The sequence below is a fragment of the Zonotrichia leucophrys genome, chromosome 7 (genome assembly GCF_028769735.1).
Source record: "Zonotrichia leucophrys gambelii isolate GWCS_2022_RI chromosome 7, RI_Zleu_2.0, whole genome shotgun sequence".
NCBI lineage: Eukaryota > Metazoa > Chordata > Aves > Passeriformes > Passerellidae > Zonotrichia > Zonotrichia leucophrys.
The window spans coordinates 4398126-4420698 of record NC_088177.1 but is presented as its reverse complement, the minus strand read 5'-3'; the positions used below and the strand labels follow the sequence as shown (position 1 = coordinate 4420698).

Sequence of the window (22573 nt, the reverse complement as noted above, 5' to 3'; positions counted from 1 at the left end):
AGCAGAATTCCTAGAGATGAGGGCTTGAGGCATGGAGAGACCAAATGACTCATCAGTGATCAGACAAGTCTGTGATAGCAAAGAAAATTGAAACTCCTTCTCAAACTCCAGCCAGTGAGCCAAAAAAATGCCATGTACAGCAACGAGCAGGTTTTTCTGTTTTCTTAGTTGGTGTGTGTATGTGTCATTCTATTTATTCTGAGTTTTGGCATTGAATCCAAAGAAACACAATCATGCTCATGTGCTTGCAATAAAATTAATGCCATAGAAATTAAATTAAAACATATAAAAATGCAATTAGAAAGCTGCAGTAAAATTAATGCAGAGTAGAATGCAAAGAGTTGAGCCCAGCTGTTGAGCCTGGGGACCAGGCCTGTGCTCAGGGGTTCTGCAGTTTGCAGATCTGGGTGAGAGTGAGGTAGATTTGAGGGGGTGAGAGAAATGTTTCTGTGAGTTTGGTTTTCTGGGATTGACCTTTGAGTGCATGAGTGCAGCAGCATTAGGAGATGCTCCTGCTGAGGACCTGAGCGCTGGGTATATTTTCTATCTTTATTGCATTACATGGAGCCCAGGAAACTGGAGGAATGTTCCTCAGAATATGGAAATAACCTTTCAGATGAGTTGGAGATTCATATATGGATGTAAAGCATGTTTAGAAATGTTTTGGAGGTTGAGGAGCTGATTGCACCATTTGTTGGTTTGGGATTTCATTTATTTGGTTTGGTTTGGGTTTTTTAATCCTGGAATTTGAAATATGAAAGCTTGGGCTTTGGGTGTGGTACCACCATGTTTTCCTGGGCAGAAGGATGATGGTCTAGCTTGGTCAGATGTGGATTGTTCCAAGCTCCAGGCTGGCCCCAGCCTCCAGGCTTTCTATGTCCTTTTGCAGTTTAATTTCTAAGGCCTCATTATTGTTTTTGTCACACATTTCCTGCTAAGAGGGTTATATTTAAGCCACAATTAACCTCTTACCTTTAAACTTGTGTCACAGTGTCTGTTGCTTGCCCATCTTAGGTCTTCAGGGTGTTTTGAGACACGGATGTGCTCCTCAACCAGCAGCTGTGCCATGAACATATAGGACTGCAAGAAACTGAACTTAATGATTGGTTTTGGCCCTTTCATTCTTTTCCCTGACTTTGCAGATATGGCATAAGATCTGCCTGGCTCTGTGTAATGAACTTTGGGAGCAGTGACAAGTCTCATTAACTCCTCAGAGCTGATTCTTTCTCATGGCTGGAACAGTAGCATGAAAAAATCAAACAAATCTTTGCCAACACCTGGATGCTTTTGCAAAATTAAAGCAATGTGTGAATGAAGAGCTCAGCTGCCACCCAGCAGTTACATCAGCTCCTTTGTGGACACAGCCTGGCCCCAAACTGCCTGTTTATGATTTGGCTTAATCCATCCTTTCATAAACATAGCATGCTTTGCTGGTATATGCTCCTAATATAATCTAAATAATGGCTATGAAATTTCCAGCTTGCTTTGTGACCTGATAAGGGAGAGGAAATAAACTGCTCCATGCCCAGGGAAGCTGGAAGATGTAAAATCAAGTATTACAAATTTCACACTGTATTCCTGTAGCTTTTCAACTTGCCTTCCTCTGGAAGTGAAATGATTATCTCGCACAATATAATGACAGGATACTTCAACACATTGCCCTGGACTGTAAAAGCTGGGCCACATTAATGGCATTTCCCTGTTTTCTGTATCACTACTCAAGAGTTTCTGTCTCTTTTTCTTGCTGAGAAGGGAAATGAGACCCGTGTTGCTCCAGGCTGTAAATTATAAATGAGTAGCATGATCATCTGTAATGCCAAAGCAAAGGTCAGAGGAATTTTTTTGTATGTTTTCTGTGTTCTTTAACTGGATCTTCTTTGATGTTTACACTGCACATACATCATGATCATTATATCCTGCACTCCTGCATCATTAATACAACTACAAATGAGATGACTCAAGTTATGAACAACCAGTGCTTCAGTCTAATGCAGACAGATATGAAGGAGGAAAATGAGCTAAATAAGAATATTTATTGGAGGGATTTTTCCCTGGTGTAAATGTCCTTAAAGATAATATGACTAAATAAGAGGATATTGTTCCTTTCTGCAGTCATTTTCCAGCCCAGCAAACCTTTGTTCATTGATTTGTGAAACAAGAGAACATTTTGGAGTAAAAAAAAAAGGAATTTGAAAATCTTTCAGCAATACTTAAATATTATGTGGCACATGTAAAAATTCTGTGCAAAGACTGGGAGTGGCAGAATTCCCTGGGAAGGTCTCAGTGTTATCAAGCTGTGAGGACCTAGACAAGGTTGGATAGGTCCTTCAGCAACCTGGTCCAGTGGAAGGTGTCCCTGCCCATGGCAGGGCTTGGAAAGACATGCCTTGCAAGGTGCCTTCCAACCCAAGGCATTCTCTGATGGCAATGGTTTTATTTGAGGCACAGAATGGAACAATCCCTTTAAAAGGTTATTTTCTAACAGAAGTGGGCTTGTAAGAACATGTTCACCTTGCAGAAAAAGACACAGCTAGTTTGGCACTACTTTACTCTCATTTTAGGCATGATTTCTCAATGGATTTCAAATATGCTTTTGCTCCAGGGTGGAGAGATGTTTTCTGTGGAGGGGTTCCAGGAGCATTTTTACTGACCAGCCTTGGGAGGTTGCTGGGGCTATCTGGGACTGGCAACAGGGTGCTGCAACAAAAACCTATCTATCACTGAGATAACAATTTTGATTAGTGATGTGTTAAAACAAGGGCTCAGTTTGGATAAATTTGCATTTTTTAATTTTTAGTGGAACATTTGCTAAATTAGACCTTTATCTCCTTAAAAGCTGATTTTAACACACTTCCCACAATGGATTTTATCTGCCATGGGAATCATGTAACTTGACAGTCCCATTGCTAACATGTTTAAGGTGTTTTTTTAATCACAAGCACATCATATACTGCTTTTCAGAGCCTTCCACTTTATTTGTTTTGCCAAAAGTTATGGGTTGGAATTCAGAATCTATTTCGATCTTGGTGCCTTTGTTTTTGAGGCAGGAACAGTTGAAATGGCGACTGCAGTTCAAAATGCTCACTTTGCATGCAGAGTAACAACTCTTTAATAAGAAATTTTACTGCAGCAAGTTAATGTGCAGTTTTATTGCCTATTATTTTTAGTGAGCATTTATAAAGCGTTATGTTTGGGGTTTAACACCTTAGCTCTCTCCCATCACAACAGGTTGAAATTTGGCATAGCGGTGGCAACCTTCATTTCAAAATTTTCACAGAAAATTGTAAACAGCAAATCGCTGTAATTTGTGAAGATTTTGTTAATTTCCACACTTTGAAGCCTGTCAACTTAAATGTCAAATAACATGACATCCATATGGACCATTAGATCAATGAGAGTGTAGGACCAGAGCTGCCTCAAAGTGCACATCCTGCAGTGACACCTCTGAAGTTCTAGAACAGCCAAAAGAGAAAAAATAAAAAAGAGGAAAAGCAAATTGTCAGATTATGGTAGGAAAGGGCAAGACAGCTAAAACTGTCTTTTTAAAAAAAAATCCTTCATTCTGTCATTTTGGAAAAGTTTTGAAATTTCACTTTCCAAGTTGCCTCCGTGGTGCTGCAGCTGAGATCTGGGTTGAAGCCAACTTCAGAATTAGTGAGTTTTGAGCATTTGAAGTGCAACCAGGGGGCTTTTCATCAGCCCTGATCTGGATAATGGTCTGATTGATCTGTATTTTGTCTTTCCTGTCTGGGTGTGGTCCAAGTAGAACATAATATTGTTTTCTTCTCAGAGACTGTTTGTCCAGATGTTTTATTTCCTTTTAAATTTATTTTCTGCTTCAAACCTTTGAAATTTATAGAATGTGTGTAGACATTGATATCAGCAGATTGTTGCAGGAACATGCAATATTCAGGGTTTTCATACAATGTTATCTATGTATTATAGAGTTCCTATAAAATAACTGAAATATCTTTTATGATTCAAAGCACCAGTAACACAGTCACTTGGGCAGAGGCTCTGTTGTACTTTATTTGGGGTGTATTCATTTTGGCAATGTAATATCTCATTTAAAATGGATGTATATTGCACTATTAATTTTCATGGGTCTCAGAATAATAAAAACATCATGCAGCAATAAAGAAAAAAACATCCTTTTCTGTAGAGCCTCTGTTTAGATGCAGCTCACAGAAGTAAACATAAAACCTGTGTTGTTATACAGAAATACGAACTACTTTATTTTACACTCTGCAGTATTCATATAACAAGTTTCTAACTCAAATGTGGTCTTAATTCTGCAGAGCTCAGCTCTTTTAGGCAAACTGCAAAATGCTCCTTTAGGGAGGGGCCATGACTTCCTTTTCCCTGTTTGTTTCCAGGAAGGCTGATCGACTTTTACCTTTACATATAGACTTATTTACCATTACAAGTTTTGCCAGGCTTTGTTCCTAAAATTTTACTATCTAGTATAGGGAAAAATGAGTAAAACCTTGGCAGAAATGGTGTCCAACATGTCCAGGTCTGGAAAGCTGAGAAGTTCATGAAGGAGTCTGTGATGGGGACTTCCTGCTATTGTAAAAGCATTGATACAGGAGAATCTCAAGTGGGACTGGCATTATTAATCATTGATATCTGTGTGCTAAGTAGTGGAGAACCCAAGGGAGGTGGGAAAAAAGTCCCTGATTTTGCACTATTGGCTTTATCTGCAGTGCCCTGGCAGTAGGTGATCCAGTGCATCCAGCTGCTTTAGAAAACTGCTTGTAGCAACACCCTCAAAGATATTTTCCACATGAGTTAATAATGTAATGTCATTTTAATGTCCAAGCTCAGACATATTATTTTTTAAATAATTGTATGGATTTTTTTTTTTCAGGAGATGATCTTAAAAAAGGGAATATAGCATTGAACTGATTTGGCTTTTATTTAAAAGAAATTTTTTTGAAGAATAAGTTTAGTTCAGGAAAATAAAAATATAAGCAGAATTTGCACTGATCTCACAGTAAGGACAAGGCAAGGCCCACACAATCCTCTTTCCAAGGTCTTGTTTGCTTGTTGCTCACCAAAAAGTCCTTTTCTTGGTGAAACAAAGTCAGATTTTATAACTCCTTTTAGCTTTCAATATTCATTAAAGTTTAAGAGCAGGGGAGAATGTTTTGAATTTAATGCCTTGGAACCACTAGAAATATTTCTGTACTATTTTTTGTTTTGTGAAGTGAATTCAGAGAAAATGGATATTGTTAAAATCAATAGTTAATTGAAAGATGTGATGTGTTTTATTATTTGCAGTAAAAGAGAAATTTTCAAATGGCAATGTTAAGTTTTTAGTGCTAACTCTTCATAGAATTTATTTCATTTTTATGCTATTGTTAGAAATAAAATGTATTATTGGAAATGTATATATTGCTCAATCTTATATAATTCTTAATACTCAATCTAAATTGAAAGATATTAAGATGTCTATTAATTTATTTTCTTTAAAAATCTTAGGCTAATTGGCTGGTGGGGCCATGAATTCAAAACAAGATTCCTCATGGAAAACAGTATGTATTTATACACTCTCAATTTTACCTCATTTGATTTATTTATATATAACCAGCTTCACTTCTGTAGCAGTTTGAGGAGAAAGGACAGAACTTTGCATTTCCTCATCCTCAATATGTGAGGCAGTGGAGTTAACAAAATAAATGTTGGAATAAATTTGTGTGTGGGCGTAAGGGTTTGACTGTCTGCTCCTAGACATTTTGCTGAAATACCTTCAAAAAGCAGATATAGAATATGGATGAAACTTTCAAAGTATCTCAGTGAATTAAATTCATAAGTCTCTGAGGAGTGAGGATCTGCTATCCGTCACTGGGGTAATACTTTTCTTCAGGATTAGTTCTACAGGAATTAATGAGAAATTATAAAAATTCAGGTAAGGCAACCTGGCAAAAGTCATGCAATCCCACTAATGTTTCAGCATCTCGAAATTTCCTGCACTAGGGAGGGATGGGTTGTAAGACAAACCTGCTCTGAAATATTGTTTATTGTCCCAATACAAAATGAGAACTCCTTTCCAAATCTGGCAGCTAGACTATTCAGCTCCAGTTTAAGCTATGGCAGAGAGAATATCCTGAGGGATCAGGATGAGAAAGGAGCTCTTTGGTTTGATTGGTTGTTTTGTTTTTAATATATTTTTAATTTTCTGTGGCAGCGCCTGTTGATGTGGCTTTGGCTGGAGAGCACCTCTCTAATAGCCTCAGTCTGCTCTTTGTTTTCAGACCAAATGCAAGAGAGTGGCACTATGGAAAGCCAGCAGGAGACACAAATTGCCTTGAAATACTGCTAGAAGAAGAAAAAAACGTTGTTTATTCATTTCCATGAGCAGTTTACAGGGGAGAAGTTGGGCATTATAAAATTAGCCAGTCTGCTGTGCGTGAAAAGCGTTTCCTCCGCCGTGCCCTCCCGCTCCGGTGCTGGAGCGTGAAATATCAACGGTGACACAGAACTTACAGCGAGGCTTTTGTAGATTTATTAAATAGATTTTGTGAAATTTCACAGCCCAAAGTCTAGGCAGCTCCTCTCCTTGGCCTGAAGCTACACTTAGCTGCATATGCAGCCTCCCATGTGTCTCATCAGCTCAATAAAGTGAAGGAACGTGATTCCTTGCTCCGCGTGAGCGCGCCTCTGCTGACTTGGAATTCCTCTGCCTCGTGCCAGCCTTAAAAGAGATTCAAGTGTAAAGGTGGTTTTAGCACACGCCATTTAAACAAATTAATTGCAGTCCTCTGGTTCCCATGAAGCTGCTAATGAGGTCTTCTGCTGGATAAAATTGGGCTTCTCTCGAAGTTGAAAGTATTAGCTGGGAATAGATTACTATTTCCTTTTAATGACCGATTCCTACGGGCCACATTAGGGAAATATTTTACTGTGTGAGGACAGACTTCAAGATAAGGTCCAATCCATTAAAATGAAGAAATCAAAAACACTAATATAAGTTATTCATTTTCCAGAATTACAACTAAGTGAAGGAATTAATGGATTCCGGTTATCAAATCCTCCAATTTTACTGGTCTGTGCTCTGCATGCCAGTTTAGAGGTAAGTAATTGCTTTACTTTGAGCCTGAATTTAAGAGTATAAAAATGTTTAATGAATGCTACGTGCGTTATTGCTGTCTCCCTTTTAAGAAAACTGTGAAATATTTGAACATGGAAGGGGAGAAGTAATGAAAAGCAAACAAAATAACCCCACAGCCCTGAGAGACCAAGGCCTTTAATGAATATGCTCATCTGCCTATGTCTCTCACAAACTCTGCTGGACAACCCTGAGTTGGACCAATAGTATTTGAGGTTTGCACCTCCTAACCTGAGCTCTGGCAATGTGTTTGTCCCTGCTTTTGGGAGCTCAGTACAAACAGCACCTTTATCCCATAGAAATATTCAGGGCTCAAAATCACAGAATAATTAAAGTTGGGAGAGATCTCTGAGGTCACCAAGTCCAACAGTGCCTTGTCTCAGTACTACTCATGGGAAGGATTGTGCTCAGCATCTTCCTGCAAAGGAATCATGTAAGTCTGAAAAGATGCATTCAGAGCTGCTGCTTCATATTTTCCACCAGTAAACCAGACTTATATCCTTTATGAAAGAAAATTAGGTGTCCTGGCTGTCCTGGATCAGCTGATCCAGTGGCTCAAGGAACCTGTTCTGCCTTTGGTTACAAGCAGAAGAGACAGAAACTATCAGGAAATGTTTCCTAAAAGGGGAATCCATGGGTGTGGCATAGCTCCAAGCTGTCTTTTCTTTCATTGAATCATTAGTTTTCTGGTGGTCAAAGGAGCAGAGCCTCATCTCTGACCTATCTCTGTGTGAATCACTGACCCTGTGGCTGTGGGAAGGGTAATCCTGCCATACAGAGCTAATTCCTCCTCTGAAGGTGTGATCCATGTGCTGAAACCCTCTGATCTGCTTTGGAGAGCACAGCCCATCCCTGTCTGAGGGTATGGAGCTGTTCCCCAAACACCTGTGTTTCATTTCAAGATGTTTCAGCACTTCCTTGAAGCATGGTTAACCTCTGAAATCAGGACTCTCAATCTCTGTGGCTCAAAAAGTTGATGTTACTAAGATATACCTGCTGTATGCAACATATTCTACTATAAAATCATCCTTAAGCTGGTTTTCAAGGCAGCCTTGGGTAGCAAGGTTTTGCCACCAGCACAAATGGCAGAAATTTATTTCTGGTTAGCATTCCATTAATTCTAGTGGAATGGCTGAGCTGATGCTGGAACAAAGAGCAGTGTCCACATTCCTCTTCTGTATTTACTGAAAAACAGCATCTTAAGCAAACAAAGTCAGAAAATTGCCAGTTATGATCCCTCCATCATACATGCAAGACTGAAGGACTGCAAAGGGCACAGCCATGCTTCTTGTTCCGCCTGACAATTTTTTTTTGTTTTTGTTTTTAGTCCTCAAACATCCACTATATTGTTTTAAACTTTATGTGACCTTGGAGAGAAGCTGAAAGCTGTTCTGCCATGACCCAGATTGTGAGTGCTCGGGTTTGTGTGGGCTGGTGTCATTTAGCCCACTGCAGGGAGCCTGGAACAATGAGGGCTGAGCAGTTTCCACTGCCTCCCCTTCCCCTGCCCGCATTACCTTTTGGCACAGCCAGGATTTCCCAGTGCTAATTGCTCTAATACAGTGGGAAACAAAGTAGTTTTCATGTCTGGCAAGAGATGGCTAGTGAAATTGCATGCCACCTTCACTGGGACACATTAAGCAGAAGGCAGTGTTTCCAATGGAAACAATGAAAACTGCAAGTGTTAATGGATGTTATTCCTCAATAATGCTTAAAGTGACTGTTATGGCACTGGCTGCTGCCTTTTATGGAAAAAAGGGGAGCGCTCTACAGACACATTTTAAAGACCTTTTTCAAAAAATTTCACCCAGGAGACCAAGTATTCCTTGCACAAAGCCTGTGGAAGCAGATTTTTGCATGCAGCCTAAGGAGATCCATCCCTCATACTCCTGCAAATCCTAGAGGAACAGGAGGCAGGTCTGTTTTCCCTCTAGTGATGCACTGAACAGTCCTGTGTCTGCTCTGCCTGCCTGGGTGGACAGGGAAGCACCTCTAGATTTTTGTTGACCTGCTGACTGCTGGTGGCTCTGGTCCCTGTCACTTTATTCCCTTGTAAAGTCTGTCTTACAGCATCCACATTCCATTTCACGAGCACAAAATGCAGGGGTTCTTGGTTTTAGGCAGCATCTAGTGGCTGTGATAGCATCAGGGAGTGAGGTTTGGGATGTTCTACAAAACAATGATTTCCAGATGCTGCTGGAAACCAGAATTTGGTGTATTTTCAGTAGGATTCCTCAGGTACCTCTTTTTATGCTTTTCCAGGTTATGATAAAAGTAATCTTAAAATTGTTACTTCTCTAGTGTAGAACAGTGATTTCTTGAGAGTGAAGATCATGGATTTTCATCCAGGGCACTTCTTGCCTCTGATTTGCCTCTGCAATCAGTGGAGAGAGAACTGTCCACAAGCATTGATGTGCCAGGATGTGATGGGAAGTGGCTGTTGGGGACTTGCATGTTTGTAACCTTGTTACTTTCCCCTGCAGCTAATTCCATGGGGAGAAGGAAAGAGAGGTTTGAGGAAGGTAAATTGTTTCTGGGGTTGCATTTCCATCATTCCCTGTGATGGAGCCTTTCCAGAGCAAAAGCAGAAGCTGTCTCACCTTCTGCTCCCAAACTCCTCTAACACATTGGTCTTGTTTCTGGGGCCAAACAGCACTGCCGTTTTCAAGCAGTCATTTTTGCATGTCTCATGATATTTTGAGGGCCTGAAACTCACTGGTTTCAATACCTCTGTGCAGGAGCACAGAGGTATTGAAAAAGAATTCAGTGAATTTGGGTTTTTGTTTTTTTTCTTTGTGTGGACTAGAGAGAGTGAGCCTGCACAGGACTTAAAGTCAAAAGTTAATTTTTGTATGCATGTATATGAAGTCAATTTTAGTACACATTTTGTGCTTTCATAGACAAGAATTTCTACACCAGTCATGATGCTTCAGTCTTGGCTCTTGAATTTTGTAATTAGAATAATTCAGTTTGGAAAAGACCTCCAAGATCATTGTGTACAACCATTAAAGCAGCACTGCCAGCCTCACCACCAAAGCAGGTCCTCAAGTGCCACACCTACGTGGTTTGGAACACTTCCAGGGACAGTGATTCCTACCATGGACAGCCTGTTCCAGGGCTTGACCAACCTTTTGGTTAAGAAATTCTTCCTAATATCCAAACTAAGCCTCTCCTGGTGCCACTTGAGGCTGTTCCCTCATTTCCTATCAGTTGTTTCCTGGGAGAGGAGACCAAACACACCTGGCTACACCCTTCTTTCAAGGAGTTGTAGAGAGTGAGAAGGTGTGTATTAAAGGTACATGCCAGGGAAAACTTTCATGTGATTTTGAGTTTCATTCTGCACTGTTGCACCTATAGAGGATTTATAGATTCTCTTTAGACATGCAGAGGAATGCTCTTTTAGCAAACTGGCTTTGTGTGCAGGTTATTTCTGCTGACACAGATGCTTATGAAACTTCTAAACAGTAGGCACAAATATCTGTCATTATCTAAAGCATAACATATCCTGTGTTTTCCAAAGCCCAATGCTGCCATGTTTATGTGAAATGTCTCTCTGGTGTTACTACTTGATTCCAGTGATAATGTATAGAGAAATCTTTATTTCCTTTTCATTTTCTACAGCAACACATTCTCATTCTAATGATTCCAAATCATCACAGGTTTTTAGCCAAACTACAATGAAAGCATTGAGGAGGAAGTCTGTTCTACTCACTGGTTACCTGGAATACCTGATAAAGCATTACTACAGTGAGGACAAAACAAATCCAGAGAAGCCCTTTGTAAGAATAATCACACCGTCTCAGATTGAGCAGAGAGGATGCCAGCTCACTCTGTCGTTTTCCCTTCCAATCAAATCTGTGTTTAACGAGCTGGAGAAGAGAGGAGTGGCTGTAAGTAAATCAAACTTCATCTTCTTTGCAAGTAACAAACTATTAATTTGCTTTTATTCAAATGTAGTGTCATATAAGGCAAAAAGCCCACTAGGACTAATGACAATTTCTTAGAATTTCAATTTTTACTTGTAAAAGCAGTCAAATACATAGAGTTATTTTATAAATTATTTCTTAGTCTCTGTATTGCCCTTTCACTGCTATTTCCAGCAGTTCTGGAGTCACTGCTGAGGTTAGAGCTGTATCATGGGTGCATTAGGATGGGAGGCCCAGCTCCAGATTTACATGACAAGGAACTCTGAACCTACATCAGTCCCCTTCTTGATCCACAAGTGACCAAAAGCTTTGTGAGACATCGAGACGGAGCAATGGAAAAGCTGCCATTTCCCTAGAGATGTGTTTTAGCACTCAGAAAAAGGAGCCACCTCCTTGTAATGGCGCAGTTACCATTGAGCACCGCTCCAAAAGAATAAAAGTGAAATTTAAGGCTGTACATTGGGTGATTTAGATGTGCTGGGAGGTGAGGCTGATAGCATAATGCCATATAAATGAGATATCAGTTTTATTTCTGCTGGTCACCAAAGGTCCCCAAAGGGAACCTCTTTTAGGTTATGTATGCAGCTGCTTTGGTGCTGCCAGGGAATTCCAGGAACTCCTGCTTTTAACAGGGCACGGGGCCTCACACTGTTGGCTTGTCTTTGCAATGCAGTGATATTTTTCAAATATAAGAGATTATTATATTCAGGAACATGTTCAAAGCACAGTGAGGGGAAGAAAAGTACTGCAATGCCTCACAATTACCTGTATCTTTAGAACAAGACACTCACAAATTGGAATGGAGGGTTTTGTGCTTTATTTTTTTTCTTGTCACCTCTGTGCCTCTTCAACTCTGGGTTGCTACAGGCATTAAAGTGAATTTTGGGGCTACATAGTTGGTTTGGAGCCCTCAATGGCACTGCTAAAGTCCTGCCCATCCTGAGCTGTGCATAATTTTTTAGGCTAAACTACTCTTCTTACTAAATTTTTCACAATCATGCTCCTCACTGTAGCTCCTTGAGTATCCCAAAGGTTTTACATGTGCTTCCTTGTCAGTCCAGTCATTCTTCCTTGAAGACAAGTTGTGGCATTTAAAAAATAGAGCCTGACAGATAGACAAGAAGTGACCTGAATTTACGGAACGTTCCCTCTCTGTTTTGCAGTGTGACATGCGGGAACCAAACGCTCTTCGCATTGCCCCAGTTCCTCTCTACAATTCCTTCCTTGATGTGCACAGATTTATTGAAATCCTGGGATCTGCAATTACATCTTCAAAACAAACAGCAAATAATACTGTGCTATCTGGTTCTTATTGATGGCTCAGCTGTACCTTTTAATCTATTTCTGACTAAGATGCATTTATCCTGCTGAGTGATTCTTTGCTTCGAGTAGACCGAGCTATATCCCATGCAATTTGCAAAAAAATGACTGTGCTTGAATAGTTATTTACAACAGACATAGTTTTATTAAAGCTCATATTTCCACTCTGCTTTGACTTTGACTTCATGAATTAGTATGCTTTGTATATTTTAATGGGGCTCTTCTTAAACATTTTATGTAGTTTTATTACATTAGCCTTGAGAAGCATGGAAAAATTGCTATCAACTAGAACAGGGATGAAAAAAAAATCCCTTCTTTATTATAAAAATTATGCATAATAAAATGTGGAAAATAGACAAATCACCAACTGTTAAAAGATACAGTCCAATTTACATTTTTAATTTAGTAATTCTATTTAAAGCACAGGGTATATTTGAAAAGTAAAAGTTGAACAATTGTTTCAAAACTCCTGACTGCTGCACACCGAGTTTTTCAAAGGGCCCAATATTTTGAAATTTTGCTTTAATGAATGATTTAATTGAAGAACACATTTACATTGCAGATACCTTCTTTGGTGTGATACAGTTGTCCAAAACAAACCATTTTATCTTTTCTAGGTAGTCCTGTTGGAGAGGAGGAGCTGGAGGAAGCTGAGTGGAGTTGTAGACCTGTGTAAGGAAGCGTAAAGGGCTGTAGGAGCACTCCCTGCAGCTTTAGTGAGGCTTAGTTGGGATTAGGCAAAATGAACCCTGAGCTCTTTAAGCAGCAGCAAAACATCTCATTGTTAGCTCACCGTGTGGCCCGAATTTTTACAGAGATTTGCACCAGGCAGGCAAGAGAAGCATAGAAAAACTGCTTACATTTCAGCAACTCTTTATCCAAAGTTGTTTTAAGGCATAAATAACACCTAGGCATAATTGGCAATTAAGCCCTAAAGTCTGCAGCTATTCACGCAGCGTTTTCCAAGAATCAGCTGAAACTTCCTCTCTGATGATGTTCAATGTGTCTCATTTTTGGTATGAAACACTTGGAAAATTACATCCAGTAGTGCTTTGAATATGTGAAGGGAGCCTATAATAAAGACAGGGACAAACTGGTGTGGTAGAACAACAGGGGAGGTTTTAAACTGGAGGAGGGTGGATTAAGGATAGATAGAAGAAAGCAGTTTTTTACACTGGAACAGAGAGGTGGTGAATGCATCCCTGGAAAGATTCAAGGCCAGGCTGGATGGGGCTCTGAGCAGCCTGCTCTGGGTGTCCCTGACATGACAGGGGGACCCTTTAAAAGATCCATTCCAACCCAAACTGCTCTCATTCTATGGTACTTTTTATTCTGCTTCAAGAGTGAGGAAGGATTCTGGGGACAGTAAGGTTTCTCTAGATCCCTAGTCTCTAGAGAGTTTTACTTGGTAATTCAGAAGTCTCTAGAGAATTCTACTTGGTAATTCTTGGTGAATTCTACTTGGTAAGTATTCTACTTACCAAGTGAAGTGAAGGATTCAGGGGAGAGTGAGGTGCTCTCTAGATCTTTAGTCTCTAGAGAAACTGAGTTTTGCTCACAGTTACTTTTGCTGGTTGAAACTTTCACACCCTTAGAGCATCTCCTGCAACATAAGGAAACCCAAGGGCCTTCACAGCACCAACCTGTTCTCTAAAATTCCCCAAAGATGTGTACTGCTAAACCCCTTGCTGCACTGATGCCTGTTTTATTGGTTGTAATATGCAGGAGAAAGATGAAAGAACGTCAAATACAGCATTTGTTGGTATTTTTAGTGCTTGTGAAGAGAAAGAAGAGCTCCTTTAACCAGAATATTGTTATAAAGAATAGCACAGGAGTTTTAATCAGTTGGAAAGCTTTGTCTCACTCAAGAGGTTTTGATTGCACTGACGTCATCTCTCCTTGGTTCAGCTGAGCTGGATCATGTTCCAGGCCAGGTATTTGTGGTTTTGTGGGGTTATTTTTGTCCTGCACCTGCAGCTCAGCTACTTTATCTGATCTCAGAGAAGGGCCGTTTTCCATAAAGTGACAGTTGATGCAAAAAGCACTGAATATAAAAATGTGCAGGTCCACAGTGTTGAAAAGGGTTTGAATTCAGTGTCAGTGCCTTTGCAGCACTTGTGTGCAAATGCCAGCTCACTCTAACATCTTCCCATTAAAGTTAGGCAAGCTTAAACTCAGATATGGATGTAGATAATATTGTAAAATAACTTATTCTAATATCAGCTCAAACCCCAGAGGAGTAAGAATCCCCAGATCTCTTTCTAAACAGCACCTAGACCTCAGGTTTGGACAAGCTGTCTTGGCAGTTCTGGGGGCATAAACAGTGATTTTTGAGAAGTTTCAGATCTGCCTTTGGTTCACACACTGTGAAAATAATTTCTTGTGTCTCAGAGGAAAGTGAATCACATAGTCGGTAAGTACTGAATATACGCAGTTCAGGTTTCAAAGACTAACAGATTAATAATAAATATTTGATAATATTTTATCTTTTAGTATCATTTCAGGCTACAGGTACAAATATTGACTTTACAAATATGTATTTGTGTTCCATTTGATGGATTTGATTAAATTCAGTGCATCAAAACTCACTTATTTTAACTATTTTGAGTTATTATCTTTTTGACTTGTGATAATAAAACTGAAAGCTCCTGGCATTTATAGGCATATATAAATAAATTCAGAAAATTATTTCCAAAAAGTGAGGGAAGCCTATATCATTTTACTGAAACAAAATTGCAGCGTAAACACCAGTTTCACATGGTCTTTCCCTACCTGAAGGTAAAGTTTTGCAAAATGAATAATACTGGAAGTTAACATTAGGTGTCAGTATTTTACATATTATTTAGCAAAAGAATATCAAGGGAAAGAGCTTCTGTGAAAAAAAAAAAAAAAGGAGAATATTGCAGTCTGCTTTTTTAAATGCTTTAAGTTATCACAGTTAGAGTAATATCAGGAATAATTATGTGTGAAATAATTAATTGTATATACCCTGAATGCTTCTTGCTAGTTACATCTCTGATTTAAAATTCAATACTAAGTACCACAGCTTTCTAATTGTGATAACACTTCATTCTTGGATTGTCTGAAGAAATTACATTTTTCAAATTGAACTGCAGGACATGAGGATCTGTAGATGACAGAAAATTGATACCCAGGTAGAGTGAGAAAATGCCTACAAAATGAAGGCAAATATGAGTATGCAGATCCCTGGTTGTGTGTGATCTTCTTCAGCACAACAACATTTAAAAATGCACAGAACTCTTAATCTCACTACAACTGTTGAAAATAGGAGGAAGAAATACTATGGGATCCATCTGTGCATTTTTAACCCTGTTCTGCCATGGGAGCACCAAAGCCAAGGCAAAGTCTCCATTCACAAGCAGCAAAGGATGCCTTTGTCCTCCAAAAGAACAATATAGTCTGAGGGAAGGAAAAGGCATCAAATAGTAATTTTTTCATCTGAGCTTGTGGCATTACTGAGAGTGGGAAGGATGTGGCTCGTTTGAAGAGCTTGAACCCCAAAAAGTCCTTGTCCGACAGTGACAGAACCCACCCTGATTTCATTTTATCCCAAATTATTATACATTGGTAGATTAAGCATGAAAGATGCAAGAAACGATGGAAGATACTAAACCAAAATAATTAACTTTTTCATCTGTGTTAGATATTCCCAAACAGAATTGGGTACAGTGGGAATTCCCTGTGAAATTCCAGCCTTTGGGGTAGGGATGGGCTTTGGTTGGGATCAAAAAGGTGAAAAGAAACATTTTGGGGCCAAATCCACGGAGGGGCTTGACAGGATGTGTCGACATCAAAGCAGCCACATCAATATTTTATTTTAATACCTTTCCCTGAGTCACAGAATTGCTGAGGTTTTAAAAGAACTCCAAGACCATCGAGTCCAACAACTCACACTGCCATGTTCACTGTTCTAATGAAGCCATGGTGAGGTAGGTGTGTTATTTCCTATATAAAGTGTGTATAAAATACACTTCAGAGGGAGCTGACTTGCCCAGAGACCCCCCAAAACCTCTGCAGGTTCCCATCTGAACCCCTGGGCCCTGAAGCTGGTGCAAATATATTTCTGAAAAGCTGTTCACTCTCTGAGGCCAGCTGAGAGACAGTTCTGCATCGTAAGCTAAAACTTTTGTCAATATTTGTGAAATATATTTAGACAGCTTATTCAGAAATGAGTAAGTTATAGATCAGTAATTCATACTTTTTATATCCCGAGTTTTTATTTCCTAAACTTACTCTTCTAAGCATCGTTTTATGTTTCTAGTTAAATATAAGTGAGAATTGATTGGGGTATTTCTCAATGGAATTCTATCTTTATTTCATCATAATTGCTTCATATTTGAATAATGACAGATGAACTACTTCATTCAATTGCAGTTTTAAGGCTTTGAAGTCACAATAGCAGCAAAGGATTTAAATCCTGAAACCATTATTATGGCAGAGAAGACATCAGGGAAAAGGAAAACTTATGGTAGTGTAATTTTCTAGACAGAAAAATTCTTCTGCAGTTGCACTTTTTTTCTTTTATTATTTTTTCTCTGGACATTTTATTAATGTTAAAAGAACCCTGGAAGAAGAGATTTGAAATGCTGAATGAGAGTCCTACTGTAAGTAAACTTCTGTAGTTATTTGGCTTTGGAGCTGGCTACAAACCTTTTAAAATTCTGGGCAGCTGCAATACTGTATTTCACCAATAAAGAGTTCATTAGATCTTTTTTCTCTCTGACATTTTACATCTAGTCCTGAGTACATGTTAATACTCCAAGGTATGAATTTCAAAGTTCCCTTTATCTTTGTGTACAGTTTTAAGCAATTAATCAAATGATAAAATACAGCTTTAAGATTAGAAACGAATTGTGAATTTAAAGTATATGTTCAAAAAGTTTCTACATTATAATTTGGGGGAGTGGGCCTCATCAACTGAACTTAATTCTGCTGTTCTTTTTTATTTTTTTTTTTACCTTACATTTTACTGAGGAATTTTGAAGTGATTCTCAAATTGTTAAAACATGACCAAATGGTCTATCCAGGATAGTTCTTCCTCCTCAGAGGCTACATCAAAGTGGCAGAGACATAGAAAAATCATTATTCAATATGTTCGAAATGATTCCCACGTGGGGGAAGATTTATCCAGGCTTCTGAAATGAGCGTGGGGGCAAACAGCACCGAGACCCCTTCATCTGAAATAAAAGTGAGTGGCAGTTGTACCATCCCTGAACAAGGCAGGAATTTGAAGATATGCATGAAGTGTGCTGGGGTGGGGGGTGCCACATAATTTTGGCAGCAGGGGCCAAATCCAACTTCATGACTTCAACCTGTAACTTTTGTACTCCAAGGATGTTCCTGGTGCCTCAGTTTTGAAAGCCTGGGGTGGGGTGGCTGTTCCAAAGGTAATTGGGAGAGAACATCTGCAAAGTTCCCTTTGATACCTGAGCACAAGGCATTAAGAACTGGGAGTTTCTAAATGTCATCAATGAATCCCAGCAGAAACATGCTTGTAATTATTTTGCCCGTATTTTCTGTTTTATTCATCAGGGTGTGTCAAGCACACAACACCCTTTCTTCTGAATGACTGTGTTATTTTAATTTTCACCTGGGAGATTAAAGGCAATATTCAGAAATATTCATTCTTCAGACAAGACATGGAAGCAGTTGTAACATCTTAGCTGAAGGTTTGTGCAAAATGCTCAGATGTTGTTTTGTGTGGTGTCTAATTTAAACCATTGTGGCCGTGAGGCAGCCCATGCTGCCAATTCTTGCCTTCTTCTGTGGAAAACACCTCACAACTGGGTAATCTGTGAACCTTCCTTTTCAAGGATGCTTCTGGACTTTTTTGTACTGCTTCTACTTAAAAAAAACCCATGAAGTTCTCACTTAGAAGAATTGTGAGTGAAAGAACATATTCACCTGCTTCTGAGTTCTCTTCATCGACCCTGAAAGTGTGGGGCTTTTTTCTTATTTTTAAACTGATGTGAAAATCCCAGTTATTATAGAATCATAGAGTCATTTATATTGGAAATACTTTAAGGTCACTGAGTCCAACCTTAGACCTGCTGCTGCCAAGTTCACCACTAAACCATTTCCCTGATTTTTGTTTGACTTCCAGTTTCAATACTGCACAGTACCAGATTAATTTAATGACTTTATAAACCTCATTACAGCATTTAAGTTTTATTTGATTTTGAAAGAATTTGGATTAGAAAAGATAAATTTCTTCTACATTAATACAGCAGTGACAATTACACTGAATTTTGAGAAGAAGTTACCCTCAACTTTTCAAATATATCTACTAAATGAAAGATCCTGCATTGCTCTGTATCAGATATGGATGAAGGATAAAGCTTCGTGTCAATTTTTGAAATATCCCAAGTTCTGTGGAAGATGATGTAGCTTATGACTGCTTGATTTTCATTAGTATTCTTATTTTATTCAAACTTTCTCTCTTTAACTGGATATTAAAGCTGAAGTGATAAAATATCAGAAGAAGTATGAATCACCAAAGTTCGATGTTGAAGTCTGATCTTCTGACATTTTTCTGAATGAATATTGAAATGCTTCTCAACAAAAGATCTTGAAATTGTTCCATCAGTAATCAGACCCAGACTTGACTTGAAAAAAATTCTTTTTATACTTAGTTATGAAAAGCATACTCTTAATTATAATGATGATCATTAAAACAAATGTCTTGGAAGGCTACTATTTTCAATTCAAAGTCTCTTCAAAAGCATATGAAAAATCTGATATATATAACACGTCTATCCCAAAAAAATATTAGAAAAACATCCCAAATTAATGGGATATATGATATCCCACATGATATGTACATGTATGTGCATGTGTATATATGTTCTTCTCCAGAGAATCAGTTGGTTCTGTCTTTAATTCTTTTTTTTCCACATTTATGGGAAGTGTAAGACATGGTTTAATTTGATGAAATCAAACATTCAGTGAAAACAAAGGCGTTAGCTCTGAAATAAGACATCAGCTTTGCTGGGCTGTAGATCCTTTGAACTTGGATGACATTGTCTCTGAGGACGAGATGTTTGATGAATTTTAGACTTTAAAGCCTTTGGTAGGAAAAATTAGTCCAGAATCTGTTCCTGTAGGATGGGGGGAAAAAAATCATTCTTCAAAAGATCAGGAAAAAAATGATGTCATTTTCTATTTCCCTTAAGTACCTTTTCTTCAGATGCTTATATTGGAAAAGGCTCAAGAGCCATGAATTTAGGGGCTTATGCTGCAAGTGATCAGGGCATTTATGTCCTCTCTGCACAGAATATTGAGGAGAAACAAAAAAAAAACCTCTTAGAATTTAAGGATAAAGGGCTCTGCGGGTAAGATGGCCTTACAAAACATCGCTGACTAATTTTAATCTATTAATTTAAAATAATGAACATAATGATTTGTGTAAAATTACTTTACCCCTGTTATATGCCAAATCTGTCAGGAACAGCTGCTTTGCATTTAATATATCATAATGACATATACTGTGGAGTTATAATATTTAAATTTCTTTTCATTAAGGCCCTATTTTAGATTTGCAAGCTTATGCACAGGGGGAGAGGGGCTGGTGCCTCCTTCGACTGTCGCTGTTAAAGGTTATCAAAAAGAACTCTTGGCTCTGTGAAGAAATGAGTAATGAGTGCAAGTTGGTTTTGCAGACCCCGTTACAAGGGAAGAATAAACCAGGATTAAAAAGCCTCATGGAGAGTATTTTTCCCAACAGGCCTAATGTTTAATGGGTTTTTTTGCTCAGAAGAATTAGGAGGGTCACAGTAACTGGAGCTTGAAATAAAGGTGAGTTGATAACACAGGTGGGGAGGTGGACTGAAGGGTTTTTAATTAATTAAGCTTTTATAAAAACCTAGAGGCTTCAGCAGAGACTTCTTCTCTCACTCCTTCCTACATCCTAAACACTCCTAAAATTATTACCTAGCTCTAAATACCACTTTTCTTTGGAACTGCTGATGATACACTTTGTCCTGTCTCAGAGTTTGCCTGGACTTATGGAAATAATGGGTCTGGATGAACATTTCTCACAGCTCAGAAGGTCCAATTCTGGCTGAGAAGAAATTAGCATTGCAATAATTTTGCTATAAACACCCCCCACACACCTCATGCAAAAGTGGAGATGTTGTAAAACATAGCTCCAGGCTCCTTCTGCTGGAGCCTGGAGGTGATTCTTCCATGAAAACCTACAGAGGTGACTGCAGCTCAGGGTAAGACAGTGCTGGGGACCTGATTTAGGAGAGTTTCTATCAATCTTGGCAGAGTAACCAAATAAAAAGGGTCCCAAAAACCCAATATTACAGGCAAGGGCCAGAGCAAAGATCACAACATGGCCTTGAAAAACAAGGGAAAGGGAAGTCTCTGACTTGAGAGACCACAGACTATAGAATTAAAAGGAACTGAAAAACTGGAACAAGCTCAAGAGCTATAGAATGAGGGCTATCAGTTTTCTATTTTTGTGTGCTTGGAGCAAGCTGAAATTCACTGTATTTCCACGGACATGTAGAAATGCTCTGAGTAAGGACATTCTTACTGAGTAAGGACATTCTTGTTTTCTGTTGGTGGCTGCTGTGACTAAGCCTTCCAAGAAGTGCAAACAGCCAAACATATCTAATGCTCAGCTTGGTGGCTATGAGTTGCTCTGAATGTGCCCTTCTTACTTTCTTTTTTTTTTTTCTTTTTTTCTTCCTCAGATCTGGATACCCCCATTCAGCAATAATCTGATTTCCTGACATCTCCCAGATCCTGTGAGAATACAGCAATTGCCTGCCAGAAGGAGGGAGCTGAGGAAAAGGGCAAAGGGGTAGAGCCATGCACACAAACTAGAAGGATCTGTGCATTACATGAGCAAATAAAATCACAGGAAGGGATTGGAACTGACATACGGAATTAATTAATTCAACTAACTGCTTCAAGTCTTTGATAAACTGATTTATTTGATGTTTCCCAGTCCATTCCAAGCAGCACAGTCTCCCCTGAAAGCTTCTGGACACAAGAGAGGACATTCATCTGTCTGCAGAGGAGTTTGACATCCTGCAACCGACTCTCCCTTGCATTTGTTGTTTTCTTTTTCCTGGCACCAGTGCCTGGACAGTTCTGATGCACTCTGGGATGGCAGCATGGGTGAGAGCAGAGCTGCCACTTGGATAAAGCCTCTGTTAGCAAGAGACAGGAAAATACTTCAGCAATTCTTATTTCCACTAGATTTTATGGGCACACATTGTTTTTGTGAACAGCTTTTTTGGCTACTTGCTTTTTGCTTTGTTTATTTATTTATCATGAATGGGGACTTCGATCCTGTAGAAATGAGACTGATTTTCCTCAAAGGCTGAAGCAGAAGGAGAAAATATCTCAGACCATCTTATCTTTGTTCCCTGTTCATCCTCAGCATGGGATTTTACAGGATTTGGGACTTTCTCCACTGGAAACTATTCACCAAGTAACTCAAACTCCTTTAACAGAGGTAGAAGCAACACTGGCTGAGCATCATTTTTGTGCTAAGGACTGACATATTCCTTCCAGAATCTTCCTTCACCACGAAAATATTGACTGTTTTTGTAGCTCTTGATCACGGGCTCATAGATCAAGATAATGCCTCCCAGAGAGCACAACTCTTTTCTTTTAAGGTTCCTTATTGTGTGATAAAGTGTGTAAAACCACCTTTTTTGGCAGTTTGGTATTGTAGTACTTTTAGCACTCCAGAAAATACATTTACACTGCATTTCAAGCTTGCATGTAACTAAATCCTGTCAAGGAAAGTCTTTACATAATGCATCAACATATGCTGGGGTTTTGTCTCTTTTTTTAGTACAGTATGGCTATACAATGGATTGGAGTGGCTTTTCTAAGTTATTAAATATAGCCCTAGGCAAGGCTGGCTTTTAAAATAAATGGCAAGATCTGTAAAAACACCTGGGAAAGAGAGAGAAAAATACTATTTTGGATTTTTATAGAACTTTCTTACCCAGTAGTTTCTGTTAACTTTAGTGTCCTGGTTTTTTTCTTTAACAATGAAATATAGCAATAACTAAGCTTTAAAAACAATGAGGTTAAACCAAAAAATATATGTTATTTACTCAGCTATGAATATTCCTACATCCAAACCTCATTTTAAGGCAAAATGAAGTTTATTAGGAGTAAATGTTCAGAGAGCTCAAACTTCTCTGCTGCTTTCTACATTCTGCTTTCA

At 38.9% G+C, this 22573-nt stretch overlaps 1 protein-coding gene across 2 annotated transcripts in view; it reads left to right on the top strand.

The window, feature by feature from the left end:
* KYNU (kynureninase) overlaps nucleotides 1-12470 on the top strand; it is a 57613-nt gene extending 45143 nt beyond the window's left edge. For both annotated transcript variants that reach the window (XM_064718324.1, XM_064718323.1), the window contains exons 11-14: nucleotides 5485-5537; nucleotides 6990-7075; nucleotides 10771-11001; nucleotides 12201-12470. In XM_064718324.1, coding sequence (XP_064574394.1) covers nucleotides 5485-5537; nucleotides 6990-7075; nucleotides 10771-11001; nucleotides 12201-12353 — 523 coding nt within the window. In that variant the 3' untranslated portion in view covers nucleotides 12354-12470. The remainder of the gene's footprint in view (nucleotides 1-5484; nucleotides 5538-6989; nucleotides 7076-10770; nucleotides 11002-12200) is intronic.
* Nucleotides 12471-22573: the final 10103 nt, after the last annotated feature.